General features: G+C 37.0%; 1 protein-coding gene across 1 annotated transcript in view; it reads left to right on the plus strand.

The window, feature by feature from the left end:
- The first annotated feature begins 809 nt into the window (after positions 1 to 809).
- The window catches only part of GRB14 (growth factor receptor-bound protein 14), a 30805-nt gene continuing 7393 nt past the window's right edge, over positions 810 to 24221 (plus strand). Inside the window, exons 1-12 of the mRNA XM_010023992.1 lie at positions 810 to 878; positions 1573 to 1611; positions 3428 to 3584; positions 9944 to 10065; positions 11990 to 12064; positions 18637 to 18774; positions 19810 to 19920; positions 20109 to 20204; positions 20776 to 20856; positions 23014 to 23130; positions 23253 to 23310; positions 23402 to 23489. Of these exons, the coding sequence (XP_010022294.1) occupies positions 810 to 878; positions 1573 to 1611; positions 3428 to 3584; positions 9944 to 10065; positions 11990 to 12064; positions 18637 to 18774; positions 19810 to 19920; positions 20109 to 20204; positions 20776 to 20856; positions 23014 to 23130; positions 23253 to 23310; positions 23402 to 23489 (1151 nt within the window). The remainder of the gene's footprint in view (positions 879 to 1572; positions 1612 to 3427; positions 3585 to 9943; positions 10066 to 11989; positions 12065 to 18636; positions 18775 to 19809; positions 19921 to 20108; positions 20205 to 20775; positions 20857 to 23013; positions 23131 to 23252; positions 23311 to 23401; positions 23490 to 24221) is intronic.

Below are 24221 nucleotides of genomic sequence, written 5' to 3' on the forward strand. Positions count from 1 at the left end.
TGGCCACAGGCAGCTCATTATCATGACTTGTGCTGCTGTCTTCAGCATTTTAAAAAGTCTTTTTCTATTTCCTCAGCAATAAGAGTGTAGTCATCTCCAGTGCGACCCTTAACCCTTTTAAAAAGAATTTCTGTAAAAATCGTCCGTCAAGGGCCTCAGCATGGGCTGTACGTGCTCTTGCTGTAAAACAAGCACACTAACTTGAGTACCTGGAGAAAACTGTAGTGGCTAGTACGTTCTTGCAGGGTCCCTAGCCAGGGCGCTGGCGTGGATTCTCACCCTGTCTCTATGAGAGATTGAGAAACACAGTTGGAAGGGACCTACCATGATCATCTAGTCTTATACTGGGAAAGTTGCTTTAATTCTGTCCTTTTCTTTCCCCTTCTATATTGCCTCTCTCCTTTCTGGCACTTTAGCCTGTAAAATCTTTTTATATTCAGCCTCATACAGACTTACTGAAGAGGCTAATGAAGCTGTCCCTGACCTTCACTGCTGCCCAGAGTAGGACATGTTTTAAGGTGATGGGCATGCTGTTTTGTCTACTCACCTGTACAGCCCTCTACCTCATTTGCAGAACAGCATGCTAGACGCTTCTTTTAATTTCATCTTTGAATCTCTGTAAATACTGCAGGATTTTAAATAATTCATGGACTATAAAACATGATTCCTGTGAGACTTGAGCAGGAGTTTGGTGTGTCTGTGTGTGTGGAACAAGACCCTACTGCAAGCAGGCTGCATTGCTAACTGGTCCCACTTGGGAATGCTGCCAAAGTGTACACACCTTAGAAAACCAAGCGTAGCTGTCAACCATGGCGGCTTTGGTGGTATTGGTCATTCAATTCAATATTGATGTGGTCTTTTTGCCTTTTGTATTGGATGTTAGTAATGGGATGTAGCTTAGGCCTGTGGAAACTTTGAATCTGCTTTCTCCAGGTCTGCCTCTTTTTGCAGGAAGACTCTTGCTCTGAGGTGGTTGATTCGTAAGTAGAGAGAGATTTCACCACTTTTAATGTTTGCTGTATCCTGGAGATTAGTGTTGTGGCAAGGGTGACTGAACCTTGGGTGGAAGTCTTGAGCTGTCATCACTACTAGCTGAAATACTAAACCAAATCAGCATGGACTTCATGCTGATTTAATACATAGGGCCAAAGTTTGTAACAGAACTGCCGTATATGTAGTTCCATAGAGAAAAGCAGGATTTTGAAGGGGAGTAAGGCCATCAAGGTGCTTTAATCACTATGTGGTTTTCAAATGGAGTCCTTTTTCCTTGTTCTGATGTTTAGAAAGCATGGGTGAGCTGACCTGATTTGTCGGGGAGGTCAGGGGAGAATTTTTGCAGTTAATGGGAGAGAAGCAGGTGGCAGGAGATAAAGTTGAAGCTTTATGCTCGCTTGCCTACCAACTTCAGCACAAAACAGCAGGAGCTGCTGTAACAAGTTAGGGCAACAATACACTGCTGATTGTTCATTAAATGCTTGAAATCAGCATGTGTTTAGTAAGGTAGTAAATTAAGGACTGATTGACAATAACATGTTTGATTGTCTTTAAGAATTTGTGTCTTTTTTAATGAAGGGTTTACAACGGTGTTTAGGTTTTGTGTATAAAGTTCGGGTAAGGTGTGTGATGTATTCAGATGAATATGGATGAATTGAATAAACTGAGAGGAGGATTTTTGGGATAAATTAAAAACGTCTTGGATGCTCTTTGTCTTGAGTTTGTCTGTGCTTTGGCACAGGCAGGGTAGCTTAACCTGTGCTGAATTCCTTGCTGCTGTGGTCACTGTCACTAGCAAGTGAGCTGCTTAGTGTTTCCACTGGCACAGTACACAGCAGGCACTGCATTGGGGATGGACATTCACGCTCTTCATTGTTTTTGTAGAGAACGAATAACACTGTTACTTCACACTACTGGAAAATGTAAATATTGGGGAATAAATCCGATTCTTGAGAATTAATACATGTAGTTACTTCCCAATCTCATGACACTGAGTGGCTTTTCAGTGAAAATGCTTGTTTGAAAATACAAGGTACTGCATACCAGACCTGATCACTTAGTGTGTTTCTGAGTACCTGGAAGACTTTTATGGCATGTTTAATGTTGCATCTGATCTTCTATTCCTACTGCTCATGTTTACCTGCCTGTGTTTATAATCTCAAACATCTATTTTATTCTGGAAACTATCTTACTATTTCCACATATAATACCACAGATAGGAGTTGATCCTTGTGTGAGGAGCTTCAATATTTTTCACTGTTTGTATTTTGTCTACTTTTAAAAAAGACAAAATAGAGGAAATCTAATGGAGTGTTGAGTTTCCTGACTGCTGTCAGGAATATGAAATTATTTTCTACTCCTATACCAAAAAAACCCAACCCTTCTGTGTTGACTTTAATAGACATAGTCACTGTGATTTGTATCAGTTCCATCCAGTTCACAGATTTATCTGATCCGTTTGATTAATTCTCCTTCAGAGAAAGAAAATACAGAAAAAATACCTAACTGGTCATGCCTTCTTTCAGTCAGTCAATATGAAATAAGACTTCCTCAGCCTTTTCATTTGAAACTAAGCATCAGCAAGTTTAGTTTCACCTCTTCGAGCACTTAATGGACACCTGTTCTTCAGGACTCTTAAAATATGTACCAGTGGAGAAGAATAACTTTTTAACTAACATTTAAAAGTGAAAATGACAGGATAACTCATGAAAGTTTGTATTGCCTCCTCTTCCTCCCCTCCCCCCGCCCCCGTAGAATAAAGAAACTTGGAAAAAATACTGATAGAACGTGAACAAAATTGCGTACTTGTAATAAGATTTTTTGCATCTGCATCTTCTACAACATCTTGTTTACTTCTCTGGTCCTCATATGATGGTAATTCTTTCCCATGTGTGATATTTTTGATTCTTTATGTATGTTTATATGTCTTTTTATTAACTCATAGTTTCAGTTCTTGCTTGTCAAAATCTGAAGCACATCTGTAGCATTTCCTCATTTTATTGTCTATAGAATTATGAGCGTCTTGAACCTGATTGTTCTCTGAACTAGCTCTGTATCAAATCTTACAGTTCTGCAGTCATTGAATTCTTGAGTTTCACTTTTTATCCTCTGGTTTCTTCTTTAGCTTATGTAAGAATGTATGGTTTCACCAGGTTTATTTACCTCTCTATTATTTATACTTTTTTAAGTGAATGCAACAATCTTTCTAATATCATGTGGCAAAAGGTGTCCAGCAGCCAAATTTCAAAGTGGGATATGCTTTACTCACCTGTTTCGTTCTCAATTACACCATTGCACTAGAGAGAAATGGCTGTCTTTAGTATTGCATCCTATGTGTATAGGTTCTTGTCTCAGTCATGAGAGAGGAATGTATTAGGACTAACTGAATCAAAGGTTAAACTTATGGATATCTTAGCTTTTTTATTTATCACAGGTAATTAAAGTGTATAGTGAAGATGATACGAGCAGAGCTTTGGAAGTACCAAGTGATATAACAGCCAGGGATGTATGTCAGCTCTTGATACTGAAGAACCACTACATTGATGACCATAGCTGGACTCTGTTTGAACAACTTACCCACACAGGTTTAGGTAAGTTTAATAACATACAATTGTATGGCAGTAAATAAGGTGTTTGCTTTTCATTTTCACATAGAAAGTACAATGGCTATAGAAAGGCTTGGAAGTGAAATGAGGGCGGGCTTCTTTGAATTTTTTCTTTTGGGGGTTTGTTGCTTCTGTTTCTCTTTTTGTTGAAAGCATAGCAATAAAGTACCTTTAGTCATAGTACATTTGCCTCATGCTGCTTGATTTCCATCTGTAAGAGTGATTTGGAAGATGCTGCCCACTTTACGATTCTCACTGAAATTCTCCCTCACTCTTACTTGCTTTTCTTTGGCAGTTCTTCATCTTTTACTGGTATTTCCTGCTTGTCTTTAGCAAGACAACAAAAGCTTTGCTGTTTTCAACACACCTGAGTGAAATCACTGACATCAAAGACAGAAAGCAGTTACATACTGCTATTATATCTGGACAATAGGACTCAGTGTTCAGAAACAATGTTAAAGTAGGTTGTCAGTATTTTCTTTCGATACAATCAGTTTGGCTAGATTTATTGTGATCTCTGGGACAGGACTACTTAAAAGGCAAAACAAAACCATTCTTCTGAACTTCCAGTTATAGACCAATGAGCTATGTTGAAGTGACTTTATGCTTAGTATTTTAAGTTGCTGGAAATGAAACACTCTGAACTCCTTCCATGTCATCGGTATTCCTTCTTTTTCTGTTACACAGTTTAAAAGGTGTAATCTGTGGTTTCAGATTGCAACTATAGTTGTGCCTTCTGGTCTCCGTTCCTTTTTCAAGTGTAGAGATGTAAATTTGCAGTATGAAAATACATTAAGAGAAATCTGAGAACAAAGGGGATGTTTGCAGAGATGTAAGAAATACAGAACACAGGAAAGACTTCACACAGCAAAAGATGAATTTAGAAATCCACTGCTAGGATGTGGTATTGAACTGATACTCTAGTCAGACAATCTTACTTGCTTTTATAGCACTACTTTTCAGTTCTGTATTGTGTTTGGTTTTGATAGGGAATTATATAAAAAAAATTACTAGAAGAGAAATACCATTAAGAAAATCTGCTTTTAATTTCATGTCACTGAAAGCTTCCATATTATTCTTGAACTTTGGCACTGTACTAGAGTTACCAAAGATAGTACTTCAGCAACCTCAAAGGCAGTTCCAGCTTCCAGTGGAAAGCATGGCTTAAGAAAGAAGAGATTTTGGGGCCTTCCTGCATCCTAAAGCACATAGGAAACTCCTTGGAGTCCTTAATTCTCAGAAGAGACTGCACTGGTACCTGGCAACTCCAGTACTGTAGATTTTTTAAAAAAACACACACCACCACCAAAAAAACTAAACAGTGACCCCCCCCCCCCCCCCACACAAAAAAACAAAACAGTGCCCCCCCCCCCCCCATGGAAATTATATATGGCTAAAAGCTATTGTTAAACTCCCTTTCTGTGTATTTATCTAGGGAATCTGGACTTGTGCATTTGTTTAAAATAAACCTGACTCTGCAGCTATGACTGTATTATGTTGTGCAGCTGTATTTTAAAGGTGAACTTCAAAAGCTAAAACTGTCTTCTGCCCTTTTTTGGTCCTTTATCCCATGAAGGCAGACACAGACGTTTTTCAGGTTTTTTTTGTTGCTTTGTAACATTTCAAAGATATTTATAACCTTTTGCACTGAATGTTATCAGTTGTAAGATGCTTCCAACTCAGAGTAAGGTCAGAGTTAAATCTAGGTTGAGCACTGCTACAGAAGAGGAGGTATAATAAATGGCATTAGACAGCACTACTATATAGATAGTAGTAGTGTTTTCTGTATTTTATGGTGTGGCTGGTGTTTAGGTAGTGTAGTAACTATTGAAGAAGACACTTTTGACAAACTGTGCCAGAACAATAGTGGCATTGTTTCTCAGGTTTGTTTATTTGCACAATACACTTTTGTCAGATAGTGCTTTCTTGAATCTGAAGGATTTCTTGGAAGATTACAATATCAAATCATTAGTGAAGTTGCTATTCCTGAGATGATGAAATCATAAAAATTGCTTGTGTGCTTAGGGCATAATTTTAGAAAGTTGTGAACTAATGATTTCTAAAATATAACAGTTTCTCAGAATCATAGAATCAACTAGGCTGGAAAAGACCCTTAAGATCATCAAGTCCAACCTCTACCCCAGGACTGCCAAGTCCACCGCTAAACCATGTCACTAACAGCTGGTTTTTGAACACTTTCAGGGATGGTGATTCGATCACTTCCCTGGGAAGCCTGTTCCAGTGCCTGATCACCCTTTTGGTAAAGAAATTTTTCCTAATATCCAGTCTAAACCTCCCCTTAAAAATTGCAATTCAGCATTACTAAGAACAACATGAGATTTCTTCTATTTTTTTAATGATACTGAATAATAATGGATTTATTTTTATGACAGTGTTAGATTGGTTTTGTTTGAAGGGCTTAACATACTGATCTTGACTTGCATTAAATATATTCATAAGCACTGGATGAGTAGTGTGAACAAATGTTTTTCAAATGACAATTTAGTTTTGAACTGTTTGCTATTTATTATTTTGTTGTTCATTTTACCCATGGAAATTTGGATAGTCTTTTTCTGCTCCCAAGTTAAACGAATGGATATAGAGAAGAGAAATACTGTGAGTGTGTGTGTTTGTATAAATTCCAGTATTATGGGGATTAATAATGCATTCATCAATTAGTGAACATTTTCTTTAATATCTAACAGCTGTCTGAATACTCCTGAATTAGATATAATTGCATGAATCTTAGTGAGCTGAGCACAGTGTTCTGCTTTTAATCAAGACAGACATTAATTACATCACTGGAGTGTTCGTTCATTGCTGTGTGGAGGTACCTGCGTGTGAAAGTTAAGAAAGAAGAAAAAAAAAAAGAAATTTCCAGCTAAACCAAAACATAAATCCACAGTCTGTATATTCTTGTTTTCACAATCCTATATGCCCTTTAGTGTGGAGCTGGATTGTTGGACATTAAGCATTGTCTTGTCCTCACTATGCGGCATGGCAAGCACTGACCACGAGGTGTTGACTCAGGGCAAGTGGGCAGGTGAGATGGTTCCTCCACCTGCACCACCTCCCTGAAGCACTGACTGGTGTTCTCCATCTGCCTGCCTGTGGGCACACATCACAGCCCGCTGCCTCTGCATCATCACCTGGGATGTCTTCCTACCCACCTCCAAAGTTTTGCAGTAGCCTGGGCTCTATTTCAAATATCTGAAGTATGACAACTATTACAGCACTATAAATCTCAACATATTTCAGAGCTGTGTGCTTCTGGTATGTTCCCTCTTTGTCTCATTGTCCCCGGCTACTGAATTCAAAGAAATTCATGGATGTTTTTCAACTTGTCTGAGATTATTGAAGGCTACTGAGGTATGCCTGGATTTGGATAATGCTGTGTCATCCCTACCACCAGGTACCTTGGTGTTTGGGTCCCATAGTTCCACTGCAGATCCCCTGTACATACAGGGCAGGCTGTGAAAACATAAGTTTTCCGTAGCTGTTCTCCTTCGAAAGAAAGTACTATCTTCATGCTGAAATTTTTCCTTCTCTAGTGAGAAATCTTTGTGTTGTCAGTAAATAGTTTTCCATTTGCTTCTGCAGCAAAATAGACTTGTATTCTAGGATTCCTCTGTGAGTAGTCAAGAGTGCCTTGGCCAGGCACATCATTGTTATGTTTCACTGTCTCATTTTGATTTTGCTATCCATCTGCATTCTTTTAGGTAGCCTGTGGGAAGGCTCACAAAGCACTATCTGTGCAATAGTACTGAGCAATGGCTTTTCTGGTTTTTATTTAGTTTAATGCCCTCCCCGATTTGGGTGGCTAAAGAGGAGACCATTTGAAACATGGTCTGTCATGGATTTCAATATTAAATCTTCTTTCGTGTTCTTTAGTTATTTTCCATTGTTAAGGAAAATGTTTCGGAGGAGGTGGTCTTCATGTTAGAGGTAGTAGTAATAGAAAGATGGTAGAGAAGGAGGTAGAAACTCTGCAATCTGGCTGAAAGAGAAAAAATGATCTAACTAAACCAAAGTGTGGCTTTTTCATGGCAACATTTAGGGATCTGATTACAGGGCTATGTTCTGGAGGACACTAACTCAGTGTTTTGGTTCCTTCAAGAAAGTAAGTTGAATAAATTGTAGAATATTCTGTGATATGTCACCTTAAAAACAAATACCAGCAGCCTTACCCATTCATTGGGGTGATGCAGAATGTCTTATTTTTGTACCAAGAAGGAAATCTTGAGAAAATGGTATTTTCTTAAATGTCAGAATGCCAAGCATTTAAGAGTTTTAAATGTCATCTCAGAGGAGCACTTTCTCTATATAAAATTGAAAGGAAATAAAAAAAGTGCTGGTTTTGAGTAAGAGCTTCAGTTCTTTAGTGTCTCTTTACTCTTACATTGGAAGAATGTGTTTTGCAGTAGAGCAGCCTGTACATTTTTAAAACACTCACTCTCTTTCTCTGTTTTGGGGGTATTTTTTGCTTTCTGAATTACTTTCTAGTTTTGTGTGCTTCATTTAATCTGTTTACAAAATGTGAGTTTCATGTAGCATCCTTAATTTCTGTCTTTATGGGCTCAGCAATGAGTTAAATTCAGTGGAAATTTTAACTTTGCCCTACTTGATCATCAGAGTGCTTTGTCTTACGCCATTCATGAACTTGATATTTTCCCACTGAGGTGAAATTTAGCTGTATGAATGTATCGTCTCTAAATTTGCTAGCTGGAAACTTCCTGGAGAAGCTTATAGATTTGTGGGCTACCATAAAGCTGTTACCCACCAAACTGGACAGTGTGGAAGCATGAAGCAGTGACTAAGATGACAAGAGAAGATCAATAGAAAGACCCTGTGGTTCTAAAGAGGTTTTAATGATTTCAAATTTGAGGTTTGATTTTTATCTCTTAGAAGGTTGTCCATGCTACCCTTTATGAAAGTTAGGCTATTTATTTAGCCAGGACCACTTGCAAAACTTACCATTTGTATTAATTTAATGTTATGCTTAATTAAGTTTTGGGGTTTTTCTTAATACTATTACTTTATTTGTTAGGATGCTTAAAACCAATTTCTAATAAAATTTCTCTAAGCGGAGAAAATGGGATTAGAAAATCAGGATCAGAAAATTGTGAGTTGCATGGTTTTTATAATGAAGTTTTAGTTGCCTTTTCCTGTTGAAACCATGACCAGAATTGAATGTTAAAATCCCGTAACTGGCAGAGAGGCATAAGTTTAGATGTCAAACCTGTTCTTAGCCTGTAACTCATTGCTGGAGCGTAATTTAAATTTGGAGGTGCCAATGATAATTTAAATAAAATCTACAACTTCGCTGAATGCCATCTTATTCTCATTAGTTTGAGTCCACAACAAAGTACAAGTAGCCACAAAAACTGTGTACTCATTTGGAAGCACATCCACTGTGTTTTGTTTTGTTTTGTTTTGTTTTTTGTAACGTGATTTCACAAGCTGATGAAATGTATAAAAAAAAAAGGGGCGGTAAATAGGGTTGTACACAAATTATGCATATATGCATAGTCTTGAGTATTTATGCTTGCCTTCCTGCACTGAGTAGTCCCGTTGCATTACTCAAAGTATACAACATGTCAACATGCACCACACGTCTACAGCAAAGTTCTTAAATTCTATGTCTTTCCTCTAAGTTCATTTCATACTGCTGTAAAATGGAAAAACTCACTCAAAAATCTAAACAGCAGAAGCAGGCTAAAGCAGTGAGAATACCGATCCCGTATGCCAGTGCTGTGCTACAAGTAGATGAGTTCATTGCCTTTTCTTTCCCTTGCCCCACTGCAAAGCCAAACTGCACATTAGGATTCACTTCTTAGGTTATTTTTGTTTTGTTTTTTATTTTTTTCATGGCTTACTTTTACCATTCCATTTGCATATGCTAGTTCTACGGCTGCTAGGAAGACATTTCCAACAGAAACCCCAGACAGGCTGAGTGAATGGCTGAAGTGGTCTCTGCCCGACACATCACACAGCAAGAGCTGCCTAGCTGCTGCAGGGAGAATGTGGATTTGTCCATGAAATAGAATAAAACCCTCAGCTGCCCTTGTAAAAGAAAAAAAAACAAAGCACAAACAAAAATAACCCACGTATGACCTAACTCAGAAGTTGGGCCCTATTGAGGTGGAATAGCAGTTTGGTGTAACATGGACCTAAGTAGCGGACTGTGTTCAGGTTGCTTGTTTCATTGTTCGTATTTGCTTAAATTGATTTAATAATATTTTTATTACCTGACCTTTGTGTTTTCACATTCTACTTTTAGGTTCTTAAGGTGCAGCTTATGTGGTTTCTGAGAGTTTTTTTAATTTGCTTGGGTTTTTTTACAGGAAGAGCTATAGAGGACCATGAATTAGTAATGGAAGTCCAGTCAAATTGGGTAACGGAAGAAGAAAATAAACTGTATTTTAGAAAAAATTATGCCAAGTATGAATTTTTTAAAAATCCGCTGGTAAGTCCTAATATTATATCTGTGAAGTTGTGCAATTGCTGTAGTTGCAAGAAAGTCATTTCTGTTACATGTGGATAGGCAGAGTGTAAAGCTGTTAGTGAGTAAAAAGGAGTAACTGGGAGGGAATATATGAGATAGAAGAACATATGTGTTGGCCATGTAACTGTTGTCCAGTCCCTTTGTTGCAATTGTAAAACATCCCTCTTCATACGTTTAGTTTTTAGGGGGGTGAGGGGGCAGACATGCAGACAGGGGCTTGTGTTGCACACAGACCTGCAACAAAATAAAGTTTTTGAAACTGAGTGAAGTTTCCATCAAGTGACAACAAAAAATAAAATGAAGCATTGTGAGGAGGGGCATCTGTAGCAAAGATGGATTTTATTGTTAAAGTGAAAATCGACTGTTATGGGCCAGTGCTGCCCAATGGCAGCTTCTCACAGCTGCAGCTAAATGACAGCTGACACAAATGCTGTGAGCAGCCATAACCTATTATGAGTAAGTGGAAGTGAAGCCAGAGTTAGTGTATGTAAGGAATGGAAGGAGAGCAGAGACAACTGTAACTCAAGGATGTTGCCAAAGGTTCATGCTGCTGATTCACACCATGGCTGATGGCAAAAGCCATGGAAGCAGTCCTGGCTCAGCTGGAGAAATTCACCATCTGGTTGCTCAAATGCATGGTGTATTTGGATCACTCCTAATGCTGTCTCTTATAAAGCCAGCTTGTTTCAGATGTCAAAGGGAGAAATAGCAGAAATGTATGAGGACTTGAAAGGTGGAAAGTGGAAGGGAACTCAAATTATCTACCTGTGAAAAGGATGAAAAGGTAAATATTAAGTTACCAAAAGATCCAAGAGATCTGAGTTTTTTTTCTTTCTCCACCTGTGTTTCTCTGGGCAAATGATGTGCTCCCCTGACATAGAGGTACCATTGCACCAGTGAAAAACTCTAAGCTTGAGACGGTTTATGGTTAGTTGAGAAGCTTTCAAAGAAGTGTGTTGGTTAACCAGTGAGTGGAACCAGCTGTGGAGTGTGGCAGGCATGCAGCTATGACTAGCATAAGCAACTGTGGTTGATCAGAGACCTTACTGTTTCTGTTGAGTCATTCTTGTGGGTGCTGTGGACCCAGGTGTAGCAGGAATGCTGTATCAGAAATGAGTTGATATGAATCAACCCTACTAGTAGTTCAGTTTTATTAAAAATGAAGGTCAGTGGACATTGGATGGTCAGAATATTAGCTTCAAACTTGTCCAAGCCTTGAGAAAACTTCATAAGTAATGATAAAATTCTTGGCTGGTTCATATTTGCATGACTGTATTGAACTCCCCAGCTGCAGGTCTGTCCATAAATTACCCCTTGAACTTCCCTTGATAATGAAATTGGCATTTTAAACGTGAACTTTTTAACCATACCATATTGATGTAGTCAGATTTAACTGATACTCATACACAAAATGGATAATTAGATAAAAACTGTGAGGACTTGTTCTTCTAGTAATGAAAGTTATTCCAAAGTATTTTACTAGCTTTCTACTGTAAGGAAAGCAATACAAAACAATGTTGGTGTGTGTTGCCTCTACTTCGCAGCATATTGAACCCCCAGGCAACTCTTACATGTCAACAGCAATAGAAATTACTACTAGAAAAACAGCACTAAGGGTCAAATACTGCAGTATGACTTGCACTGGTGTGTGAAACCCTCTTGCTTCCAGAGACCACTGATGTTTTCTCAAAATTTGAAGGTTTTCAGCAAATAATATCTATGATGCCACAAATTTAGGAATGGTCATAAGGTAAATGTGAATTACTAGATCAGAGAATAAGCAGTGTCTTGCAAGGCATGGAGAATTTTAATTTTACATCCAAAAGAGATAGGAAGTTTTATATTTATTTTTACTGAACTTTCATACAAATTATTATTATTACAGAGCTTTTTTCCAGATCATATGATATCTTTTCCAAGTGAGACGCATGCAGCTGTAAGCCATTCTGGGATATTACAGGTATGTAATTTGAATGACGATAAGCCAGCATAATTTAGAATTTCCCATTGCCTGTTTTTTCTTGAGCATAATTCTTTGTCACTTTTGGATCTGTTCGTAGGTTTTGAATAACTCAAACCATGGTTAATAACTTTTTTTTCCTTATGAGATATGAAGTGGTATGTCCCTTCCAGGCGATTATTGTATGACCACACTTGGAAACTTACACATTCTTTCAGAATCATGGAGTGTCAAAACACAACATGCAGTAAAAATGGTTAATACTTCTATTGGGTATTTCAGGTGAAAGACCCTGTTTCCTTAAAAAGGTGGAGTGCTGCAGCATATACTTAACAGCAGGCCTTGGTAGAATAATGAGGAAATGGTAACGTGATACAACTGGATATAAAAAAAGACTTAAATGGTTAAACTTAATGAGTAGAAAATTTAGACTGACCAGTATGATTTGTTAGCTTGAAGGCTACTGTAGCCTTTGGGAAAAAAAAATAGTAGGTCACTCAGTGTTAGTCATCTTTTAAGCGGACACAAGATTTTAATTTACAGTGGGAGTAATTTCATAGAATGACCATATCAGGGATCATCATCTTACTTCCCAAAGAGGGGAAAAATGAGTAATAAAGGTGGAAACATACTCATCACTCTTGTTTGCTTGTCACTAGAAAAATTAATTAATAGAAGAACTTTCACTGATCTTAGGGCATCAAGCCTATGTGTAAGTTTTGGGGATAAAGACTGATTGGAAAGGCAACATAATAACACAAGATATTTAAGATAAATCTAAAAGAAATAGAGAAACTATGTTGCTGTTCAGTTTGGTTTTTTTTTTTTAATTGTATAATAAATTCTACTTTAGCATCCACCAGTGAATGAAAAACATTAAACAACTGTCGTGGTTTAAGCCCAGCTGGTAACTCGGAACCACACAGCCACTCGCTCACTCCTCTCATTTTTTCCTCCCCCCACTCCCGGAGGGATGGGGAAGAGAATCCGAAGAATGTAACTCCCACGGGTTGAGATAAGAATAGTCCAGTAACTAAGGTATAATACAAACCACTACCGCTACCACCAATAATAATAATGATAAGGAAAATAACAAGGGGAGAGGATACAATTGCTCATCACCCGCCAACTGATACCCAGCCCGATCCAAGCAGTGATCTGTCCTTCCAGGTAATGCCCCCACAGTTTATATACCGGGCATGAGGTGCTCTGGTATGGAATTCCCTTTTGGCTGCTTTGGGTCAGGTGTCCTGTCTCTGCTTCCTTCCAGTTTCTCCTCCTCCCTGACAGAGCATAAGACTGAGAAAGTCCTTGGTCAGAGTAAACATTACTTAGCAACAACTAAAAACATCGGTGTTATCAGTGTTGTTCCCAGGCTGAAAGTCAGAAACACAGCACTGCACCAGCTACTAAGAAGGAGAAAAATGACTGCTACAGCTGAACCCAGGGCAGCAACTAATTCCTCTGTATTACAAAGTTATATCCTTATATACCTTATCCTTATATACGTGGATGTTAGTCAGGAGGTTAAGATTACCCCAAATGCAGTAAAAAAAAAGTTTCAAATTGAATTGACACATGCTAGATTCTGTAAATAATTTTTACAAACTTAAATAAAAAATTTGTAATTTCTACAGATGCTGCTTATCTAATGAAAATTGGTTCACTTTTACTACCCAAATAGCAAATAGATTTTGCAGTCTAACATAAACATTTGATTTAGATACTCTTGCCCATATGTGATATGTAACAAATGTGCAGAGCTCGTGGGTAAGATTAAGAATCTTTATAAATAGGTAATGGTTACGTCCCATTTTGATAGCTGGAAAAATTTGCTGCGAATGCTCCTGTGTTGCTATTTTATGTTGTATTGTCTGTTTAATTGTATTTTGTCCAATAAAACTTAGGAGGTAGAGAATACTACTTTGTGAATTGTGCAGCCGTCACGCATGTTTCAGCAGAGGCTGTTGGGTAAATTGTTTACCGTCAGCCAGTATATCTTTGGAAACTTTCATAAAGACAACTTAACGGTCTTGTGTTTTTATTTGTGATGTGCTTGGTCAAGTATCAAGAGAGACATTAGTTTTAACAACTCAATGTTTACAAGTGATTAAAAAATCATTTCTAATACTTCTATAGCTTTTTGTGGATTGAGAGGCACACAAGTAAAATATTTTTCAAGTATGTTTCCCTTGACTTTCATTGAAATTGAGAGTGAATATTTTGGCTGATGACTTTAAGTCAGAACATCTGAATAACCTCAGAACCAAAAAAAAAGTTTACCTGTCTCCTATCCATTTAGCATGTGCTAAGTAAAATTACTAGGTCTGACATATACCAAATGTCTCTGTATACCGAAGAGAGGTTTGACCTGTAGGCTAAAAAAGAGAAGCTTGTCACTATATTGATTTGAGTATGGCTGCTCTGAGACAACACTGTATACATGTCTAGTGGTAGACAGTATGGATCATCTGGAAGTCTTGCTGTAGGTTATTTTTTCAAATTGGATGCTTAAAAACATTTCAAAAAGGAGCATAGTATGTAGATTTTAATCTGAGGCCTCTCTTATTCATGACAGCATTTCCAGTGAATAAACTGCACAGTATAGAGCGTGTTGACAGAACTGAGTCCTTAGTAAGTGATAACCTACCCTCACTGAAGTAAATAAGGTTGTTTTTTTTTTAACTTACTTTGAAGAGTCAAAATTTTATCCTATGTTTCTTTCGTTTTATTTTTTGTCCATGAATAACATTTCTGCAATTTTGTAGTTTTGGTTTTTTTAATATTAATTGTATTTGTAACAGATTTTTTCACTATGCAGTATGTCAGTGTTTTAAATTCAACAGTGACACCTTCAAAACAGAAGGTTGAAATTGCTTGGGTAATTATGCTTTTTTCTGGTTCTGTTTTAAGAATAGATGTACTTCCATCCTTCCCCCCTCCTCCCCCCCATTGCTTCATAGATGCAATTGATATTCAGGTTCAGTTGGTAGACATGAAGTTCAGAGTTCGAGTCTTCTGTTGACCAATTTGGATGCTTTTTTCTAATAGCTTTGTACGTGTAATGTGAATACATTAGAAAAAGCTACTGTAGACAGCACATGTCCAGCCTATCTTCTAGAGGAATGAAAAGAACCTTGCACCTGATGTAGGATATATTAAAGAAGAGAACATACGTCTCTCAATGTTATATATGCAAAAAATAAGTTAAAGACACAACAGGATTACCAAGACAGGCACTCATCATTTTGTGAAAGGTAGAATTACTGATAGTGACTTTTCCTTTTGCCCTTCTCCATTGCCATCTCTTGCCCTGTTCTTAGTTGCTCCCTTTCTCTGCCTTCACAGATTTAAGAGTCAAGCTTGCTTTCTCTAATCATATGTCACAGAAAGTCTGTCTTTCCCTGAGCAGTTTCCTGTCTGACTCTGTTCCAGTCTTCAGGCTGAAATAGCCATGCACAGAATTTCAGTCTCTTGTCAACCTCCTAGACGTGTTCTAGTCTGCCCATTGCCTTTCCTCACTTTCCATTCTAGGCTTTTCTGGTCTTCCTCCCGGTCTAAAACCCTCAGATTGACTGAAGTCAATAGGAGACAATGCTGAGAATCAGTACTGGTTCTTCACTGGAACTACTTGGTGCCCTAGAATTTATCAGCAGGTTCAGGGGAAAATCCTCTTCATTCTCAGTAGCCTTGGGCTGGATCATCACCAACTGTTGTCACATCTTTGAAGAAATCACTCATCAAATTCAGACTTGATTCACAGAGTGTTCGGAAAATGATGGCTTCTTTAACTCTCCAAAATAGCATGTAAGTGCTCAAGAAGCATCCACCTCAGCAAATATTTTCTCTGCTACTACAATTAGTCTTTCATTAAAAATGTTGACGGTGCAGACAAATAAGGTTTATAGTTAGAAGTATGGCTTTCAAACTTCATTGCATTTAGTGACATCTAGAATTTCTGATTTTTCTATTATTATATTAATCTGAGACAGTGCAGTGTTTTTTTCCTGTTCTGTTGGGTTTTCACCTGTTGATTGATTTGGTTTGATTTGTTTTTTTACCAACAAAAGGCATTTATTTGCTTCGGGTTTTGTTCAGATTGGTTTTAAATTGGTTGGTTTTACAGCTAAGCAAATCATAATTGTGTCCTTGGTGCTGTCAAATGCTAGTATCTGAAAGACACAGTGACATTTGACACCACCCTACAAATCATGTTATGTATTTCACGGCATGGGAGAGAGGGTGCAAGCTTATTCCTGCATATCATGTGACCAGTAATCCCTGTCTTCAGCATACCATCATTTAACTCTCCGCTGTTCATCTTCCTGTATTAGGACTTTTCTTATTTTTCTAATTTTAGTTATATTTTGATTACCTGCATGAACAGGGATCCATTCTCCCAGTAATAAGTTTCTATGTACCTCCATTAAAAAAAAACAAGCAACCAACGAACAACCAAAACAACAACAAAAAACCTTACCAAAACCAACCCAGAACAAAAAATCCCAATGAAGTTATCTTTTCTACTGTCTTTAGTTTTAGGTGTTTATTACATTCAGTTCTGACTCTCAAATATTTTTTCTGCTCATTCCTTCTGACAGTTACTAGTTTTAACTTCAGCTTGTTCATGTTGTATTTTCTCACACAGTCCTCAGCTGTCTTAGAAAGAAAAAGATGGATCTGGGATTGCCTTTCTCCTAGCATTATTGCTACTTTATTTTAATTGATAGCACAGACACAACAATGACTGTTGAAGCTGAGCTTTGTATTTTGTATTCCACTTTGGTCTGCTGAGTAAGAAAAGCGTTTTTCATGACAGTACTTCTGGTTGGAAGCTCTTACAGCAGAAATCCTGGGAAAGACACTTGTGCAGGCTGTGAGCCAGCCACTCCTTTCATCTTAAGCAGAGATACTAAAGCCTAGAAGGATGCTTTTCTGTTTTTATGTAGATTGACTGATTTAGATTCCATTTGACTTTGTTTAAGGAGTTAAAATACTTCTTCAACTCAGCCTTTATATTCACCATCAGTAAACCTGTTCATTCATGGCAAATGAGGAGATTAACAGGCTGGAACACCTACCAGAACCTACCCATCTGCTCCAGTGTGGCTGAAGTAGCTTACACTGCATTTGCACACAGCTGTATGCCAGTAGCACATGTAGATAGATGTGCCTAGTCTTACTGTAATTTAACTATTCAAGTGAATAGAGGTGAAGCTATTCATAATGCATTCCTCGTGAGCTAGGCCACTCCCCTGTTAAGTGAAGCCTGCTTGTGTTACTGCATTCACACCAGCTGAATTCAGTTAGTTTAGGTTGGTATACAGGTGGTATAGTCATGTGTCTGACTGCAAGATAGGAAAACAATAAAAGTGAAAGCAACCTTGTGTTTCTTGGTTGGACCATATTATTTAGTGGCTGAAGAACTTGGTGTACTTCCAAAATCACGTTCATTTCATCATTTTGCTGCAGTCCTGTACTGGCCATCTGTCTGTTGCCTGATAATCTGTTGCTCTGTGTCCTCAAATCAGATTTTCTGGAAGTGGCAGTGGACAGGAGGAAAATGCAGCAATGGAAACTGCAGATGTCAACCAGAAAACTCTTTGTTCACTACCTCTGTATGTCTAGGTAGTATTTATGATACTGCAGGCCAGCCTGGGGCAAGTTTCACTGAAAAGCTTAGTAATAACATTGGTGCCTTTGCTTATATGGAACTCAAGGAATTCTAGGTTAGTATGCTTAGATGCGAGTCATAGTTCTGAGCAGTTTTATTGGAAGAAGAGTAGTAAAAATGAATGCATTTCATGGAATTAGCATAAAGTTAATATGGTTGCCAGCTTTTAATGGGTACTTCTGCAGACTGAGTAAAACTGTGTACTTGTTCTTAGCAAGGTAACAACTGTGTTGCACTCTGACAATGTCTGATTGAAATGGCTAAAGTGAAGCCATTGAGTATCTTGAGCAGCAGCTGTCTTGGTGATTGGCCCAGCTTCTAGTTCTGGCTCAACTAAAGCTCCTAAAGCTCCTTACATAGGCACCACTTCAGGTCCCTCCTTTGTCCCCTCCTTTTGAAAACGGTAGTATCTACTTGACCTGAATGGGATTATGATTTGTTTTTTGTTATTTCTTTGACGAGTTAATGTTAACTCACATCGATTCCCTTATCTGGTTTGTAACACAGGGGAAAGAAGGGGTGACTTTTTTTTTTCCTTCTTCTGTTGGTAGCATTCATTTGCAGTTTTATATAAATAGGGTCTGAGGCATGGGATCAGAACTTCTTAACACTGGTTTTGTTGCTGAAGTCAACATATTGCATAACTAATGCTCTCATTTCAAACCATATGTTCCATATAAATATGTGACTTGCTTAGCATACCTTGGAGTTGTGTAACATTTTACACGCCTTAAATCAGAGGTACTTTTAATGGGACTATATGCAATCATAACTGTTTTACTGTGGTGTGATAATGGATTTAGGGGTTTATTCCCCTTAGTCCTGTCTGAGTATGTTAATGAAATAGAAATCTGGTTTCAGATGGAAAGAAAAATGCATGTCTGATATTTTCTTTCAGATGTTCCTAAGCTCCAGCACGTATCCTGAGATTCATGGTTATTTGCATGCAAAAGAGCAGGGAAAAAAATCCTGGAAAAAATTGTACTTTCTTTTGCGAAGATCTGGCCTTTATTTTTCCACTAAAGGTACATCTAAGGTAAGGGGAGAAAAAAAAAAAGATAGAACTATGAAGTTAGAGCAAATGTGTACGTATTTAAAATGTGTTCTAATAACAAAAATTTGAGTTTCAACTTACAATCATAAAAAGGAAAAAAATTATTTCAGATAAAATCTAGAGAGATATAAAATTGGGAAAGTATTGTCTTAGAACAGTAGTTTCTTTTTGCCTGATAAGTTTGCTTCATTTTGATTAGTATTTTGCCAGTCAGTTAACACAGTATCCTTTTAAAATGAATTTTCAACTAGTAGTTAAAATGCTGACATAGAAGTAGATGCTCTGAAAAGTGGATGTCTTACTTCATTATGTAAAATAAACAAAACCCTATGTATAATAGAATTTTACAGGAAGATTTTGAGAGTTCTCACATTTTGTCACTAGACAGTTTTCCATTTTACTACTTCAACTTTTTCATACTTTGGCAGTACTTTAATCCTGATTATGTTAAACCGGATACATTGGAGTTGAGACACCTTTTACATAAACCACTTAAAGATTTTTCTTGTTCTGAATTTTCTGTGTTAACTGCCAGAGCAATCAATGAGCTGATTTTGTATCCTTCAGCAAATGTCTTCTGTTCTCTTCCTTGACTTAGTTTATCTTAGAGGATGGAGATAATGGTTTGAAGTAGTACTGGAAAGCTTTCAAATTATCAAAGTATATTTTATTTTGATGTTTGAAATGCACACAGCTCTCAAAACTTGACTCCTACTCTAATATTACTGTGGCTTGAATTTAGTGGATGTTTTCCCAAAAGTACCATCACTTGTACTTTGAGGGTTTTTTTGCCTCTCTGGAAGAATTAACTCTTTGACTAGTTTGATGCATTTTTTTTCTCTGCATTATGAAATTAATGCTGAGTTGTCTCTTTCTAGATTTCATGATGTCAGAGTCAAAACTACAATATGTTAAGACTGTATTTTGGAACAGGATAACTACTATATCTCCTGAGTGTCTTATCTGGAGAGGCTGGCTAAAAATAGTCTAACTGTATTACATTGCTCTTCTTTTTAGGAGCCAAGGCATCTGCAGTTTTTCTGTGAATTCAGCAATAGTGATATGTACATGTCTTTGACAGGCAAAAAGATTCCTGGAGCACCAACAAACTATGGATTCTACTTTAAGGTACAATTATTATTATGATACATATTAAAGTAAGCCACAGTTTTTAGGTAAGCTGAAGTTTCTTTAAGGTTTTTGAAAACAGTATTCAGCTGTCTCTTATAAAATAGGAGAATTAGTGGCTTTTATTTCAACAGGTATTATCTTCGAGATATGCATTAATGCTAAAAAAATGTGCTGTGGCCTTCTAGCCTAACAAATCAGGAGGGACCAGAGACCTGAAACAGCTCTGTGCAGATGATGAGCAAAGTAGGACCTGTTGGATGACAGCAATTAGGTTGCTTAAGGTAATTTTTTCTGCTTGGAGTTAAGTTATTACTATGTGAGATTTTGATACTGTGTGGTAGAGGAGTATCTAGGTTCCCATGCAATAGCAATATCAATTTTGTACTCTGAAATGTAAAAGCTTACTTTATTTCATCTCAATAAATGGAGACCAAGTTACTGGAATCATTGTAGAGCATGGGACAATGTCTTGAAGCCTCAGTCCTGCAAATGCTTAACTCTAAGCATATGCTTGTATGTAACCATGTTGAAGTTGCTGAGATTGTTGAGTAATATTGGACAAAACAACAGGAATACACAAGAATGTTTTTAGTATGTTTTTAAAATGTGTCTATTTGTGACAAAATAGGAATAGGTCATTTGTATTAAATGGGTAGTATTTAATACAGAGTGTACATTTGTAAAGGCAGCAGCAACAATGATAATAATGTGCATTTCCTTACCCTAACAGCACTTGTCCCTCAGTTTTAATGGCAAAAAAGAGCATGTGTTATCTTTTACATCTGGGAAAAACAATTTACTTGGCTTAGGCTTATAATTTAAAATGCTAATTGTGTTATCTTCTGATTTTAGTATGGGATGCAGCTGTATCAGAATTACATGCAACCATATCAAGATAGAAGTGGCTGCAGCCCTTTGAATATAACACCTATGGTATGTCCCACAGTAGTTCCATGGATAAATACATTGTTTCTGCCATCACGCTTTTATCAAGTAACTTGTGTCAGTTATACTACTGACCTGATCCTGCAAATCTTTGCATGTGCAAATGCTTGCCGAAATATTTAGGGCTGTCAGGGTTGACTACAGAGCTAATTAATTACTTAATACAAATCAAGTAGTTTGGACCAATTAACAGGCTTTTTCCCTTTGTCAAATCACAAGTATTTTGGGAGCTCACTGGCTTATTCTTGCAGTCAAAAAGAATGGAAAGAGGATTTTGGAAACAGAACAGCAGAACTATAAATGCATTAAAAAAGAAGCAAAGTATTTAAGGTTACACATGCTGTAAGTGATGAACAAGAAAGCTGTAACAAATCCTTTTTGGTGTACAGTAATACTTCCATTTTATTTTTTTATATATGAAACGTTAAGTACTTGAGGTGAATTTCAGTTAATGTAATACTGACTGGACTTCAGAGGAACACTAATGTGGCAGAACTGGGTTTTGGAGGAATAACAGCCTATACTAGGTGCTCTGATCATCTCCTCAGTCAGATAGTTAGGATTAGATCAGGTTGTCTTTTTCTTTAATACCTTATGTTATTCCAGGTCTTTATGAGTCATTTGATTTCAGACTTTTTCATGGATGATTTATATCACTTTTGTGGTTTTTGTTGGCTAAATTGAGTAAAAATTACTCGTTGCAAGGACTCATGACAGTGATTTTATGGTGGATTTTTTGAGCTTTTGCTGTAATTCTTGCCGTTAAAATGCCTAAAACATGCATTTGCTATTACAGATAATAAAAAAAAATAGTTTTCAGTGATATTGCTACTAAGCATGGTTTCAAAATTGTGATTAATACATGGACCATGTCTTCGCTTTCTGTTATATGAAGCTGTTACAACAGCCAGCTGCTGCTTTTATAATGGATCTGGGAGCCATTACTGGTTCTCCCTCCTCTTACACTATTGTGTGCTTTTTAACTCACATACCTTCTAACACAGGCAGAATCTATAAGCAACATTAAGCATGGCACTGTTTTTCTACTTGTGCATAATTCATGAATTAAACAGCAGACTGGATAAACGTGGGAATTAAGTGCACAAGCTAATGAGCATACTTCACAGGGGAACCTCTTCCATGTTTCACGTTCATCAATAACTGACAACCATGTCAGCTACAAGGAGTTCCCTCTGTTCTCCTAGAGGCAAATGTTTTCTCTTATTTCGCCAGTGTTTTTTACTTTTGCAAAGTTCTTTACAGGTTATAGTTACTCCGGCAGACCTTAGACTACAGTGTCAAGAATTACAGTGAACTGTAATTTTTAGTTACATTCATGCTTGTAACCAGATAGGAACAAAACAGAGCTGCTTTGGTTTTGGACTGGGAAGCTTTGCTAACCCTACAGAAATCTGGGCCTCTTGTGTTCCAGATGTTATCTTAACTTACACAATGCTAGAATGTTCTTTTAATCTTTTGATATTCCAGTGCCTGCCAACATTTGAGCCTTTACAATCCATATTATACTTGATTTTGTAAACCTTGGTTTCTGAGAAATATTTTGATGAGTTTTAAGACTGTTTTGTCAAACTTTGGTGGTTTTATTCTGTTGCTACAAACTTGATCTTCACTAGGAGAAAAAGTATAACAGATCATACAGTTGTTAAATCTATAAAATCCAGTAAACTTTGAGTGAAAAATTATGAAAAATATATAATTTTTTGAAATTTATAATGAAATATTTCAAATCTTTGTTAATTTGATGGTTCTGTATAAGAATTTTGTATTTTCTCCTTTTTTTTTGTTACTTGGACAACTTAATAACAGTTTTCTGACCTGTTTTGACATGCAAAGGTCTAGTTATATTTAAATATATAAATAGAGTTTCGGGTAAATTGATGCACTTATCATCCATTGCAGTAATGCAAAAAGATGATCTGTCCTGCCAGACTGTAAAATTGCAGTTTGCAGCAGCATACTGGAATTACAAATGCTCCCTCGGGTTAAATGAGTTTGGCTCTGATGGAAAACACTGCAGATACTTGAAACACCACTTACAAAACATAATGTTTTTTCAGAAGCTGACTTCTAAATGATGGATGTTTTAAAAAATGAACAAACTAAATCTAGTTTTCTTTGTTGCAGAGAAGCATTTCAGAAAACTCTTTGGTAGCAATGGATTTCTCAGGACACAGAAGCAGAATTATAGAAAATCCAACAGAAGCCCTTTCAGTTGCAGTTGAAGAAGGATTAGCGTGGCGGGTATAAACACCTTTCTTTTATCAGAATAGTATTTTCTGGGGTAGTTGGTGGGTTATTTTTGTTTGCTCATTTTTCTAACAAAAAAAGCTTTGGAATCATGTTTTTACTTCTCTCTCATACAGAGAAGAGGTTGTCTACGACTCAACTCACATGGTAGCCCTATTGCCATGTCTAACATGGGTATGTGTGAGTTAATTAATTGCCAGAGAAATGCAATAGCTGGTTCTTTCAATAAAGGCAAAACATTTTTTAAAGATCTTTATTTCTACAGCTATACACAGATCTCAGTCATGGTTTCATCATAAAATATCTAGAGAAGAGGCTCAGAGACTTATTTTGCAGCATGGACTTGTAGATGGGTAAGTTAATTCCTTACATAACTCTTCTGAGACACATTTCTACTCAACAGCTGCTATTTTAATGTACTTCTTATTGGGGGAGGGAAACGGAAGAAGAAAGAATTCTCACTTACCTGATAGAAGTAAAAATTATTTTGTATAGGGCTATCTGGGGATCAGTTGATTTCTGTTTTATATCTTCTGGAAGCAATAAAGTGGTGATCTAACGCTTTGATTCTGTCACTGACCGATTACTTATGTCTGCTCAGAGCCAGGCTCTTGAGCTCTGTATTTGCACAATATTCTCTGGGAACTGTCAACTTTGGTACCAGTGTCTTTTGTATCTCTTATTAGTGATGAAAGAATAAAAAAAAAGCCTGAAAACATTATTCTAAGATGAACTGTGCAGGGACAGCCATTGAAAAAAGAATGCTTTTCCTCATCAAAAGACTAAAATATCGTATTATCCCTTAATGGTAAACAATAAATGTTAGGATAGGACTTTTTTCTTTTTCTCTCATGTAAATATTAATTTTAAAAATGACAAAGGAAGTATTTTAAGTTCCAATTCTCCAGTTTTTCATTTTTATGTTTTTATCCTTACTCCTGTCTTAAATGTAAACTTGGGCCTCCTTCATTCAACAAGTAATTCCATAAAACTCTTTAAGTTTCTCTGAGTCTGTTTCCAGTTAGGTACCTGTAACATCAGATTACTGGTTAAATTCCTTCTGTTTTAGATTAAGTATGTTGTAA

This window comes from Nestor notabilis, unplaced genomic scaffold, assembly GCF_000696875.1.
Source record: "Nestor notabilis isolate BGI_N333 unplaced genomic scaffold, ASM69687v1 scaffold10601, whole genome shotgun sequence".
Lineage (NCBI taxonomy): Eukaryota > Metazoa > Chordata > Aves > Psittaciformes > Psittacidae > Nestor > Nestor notabilis.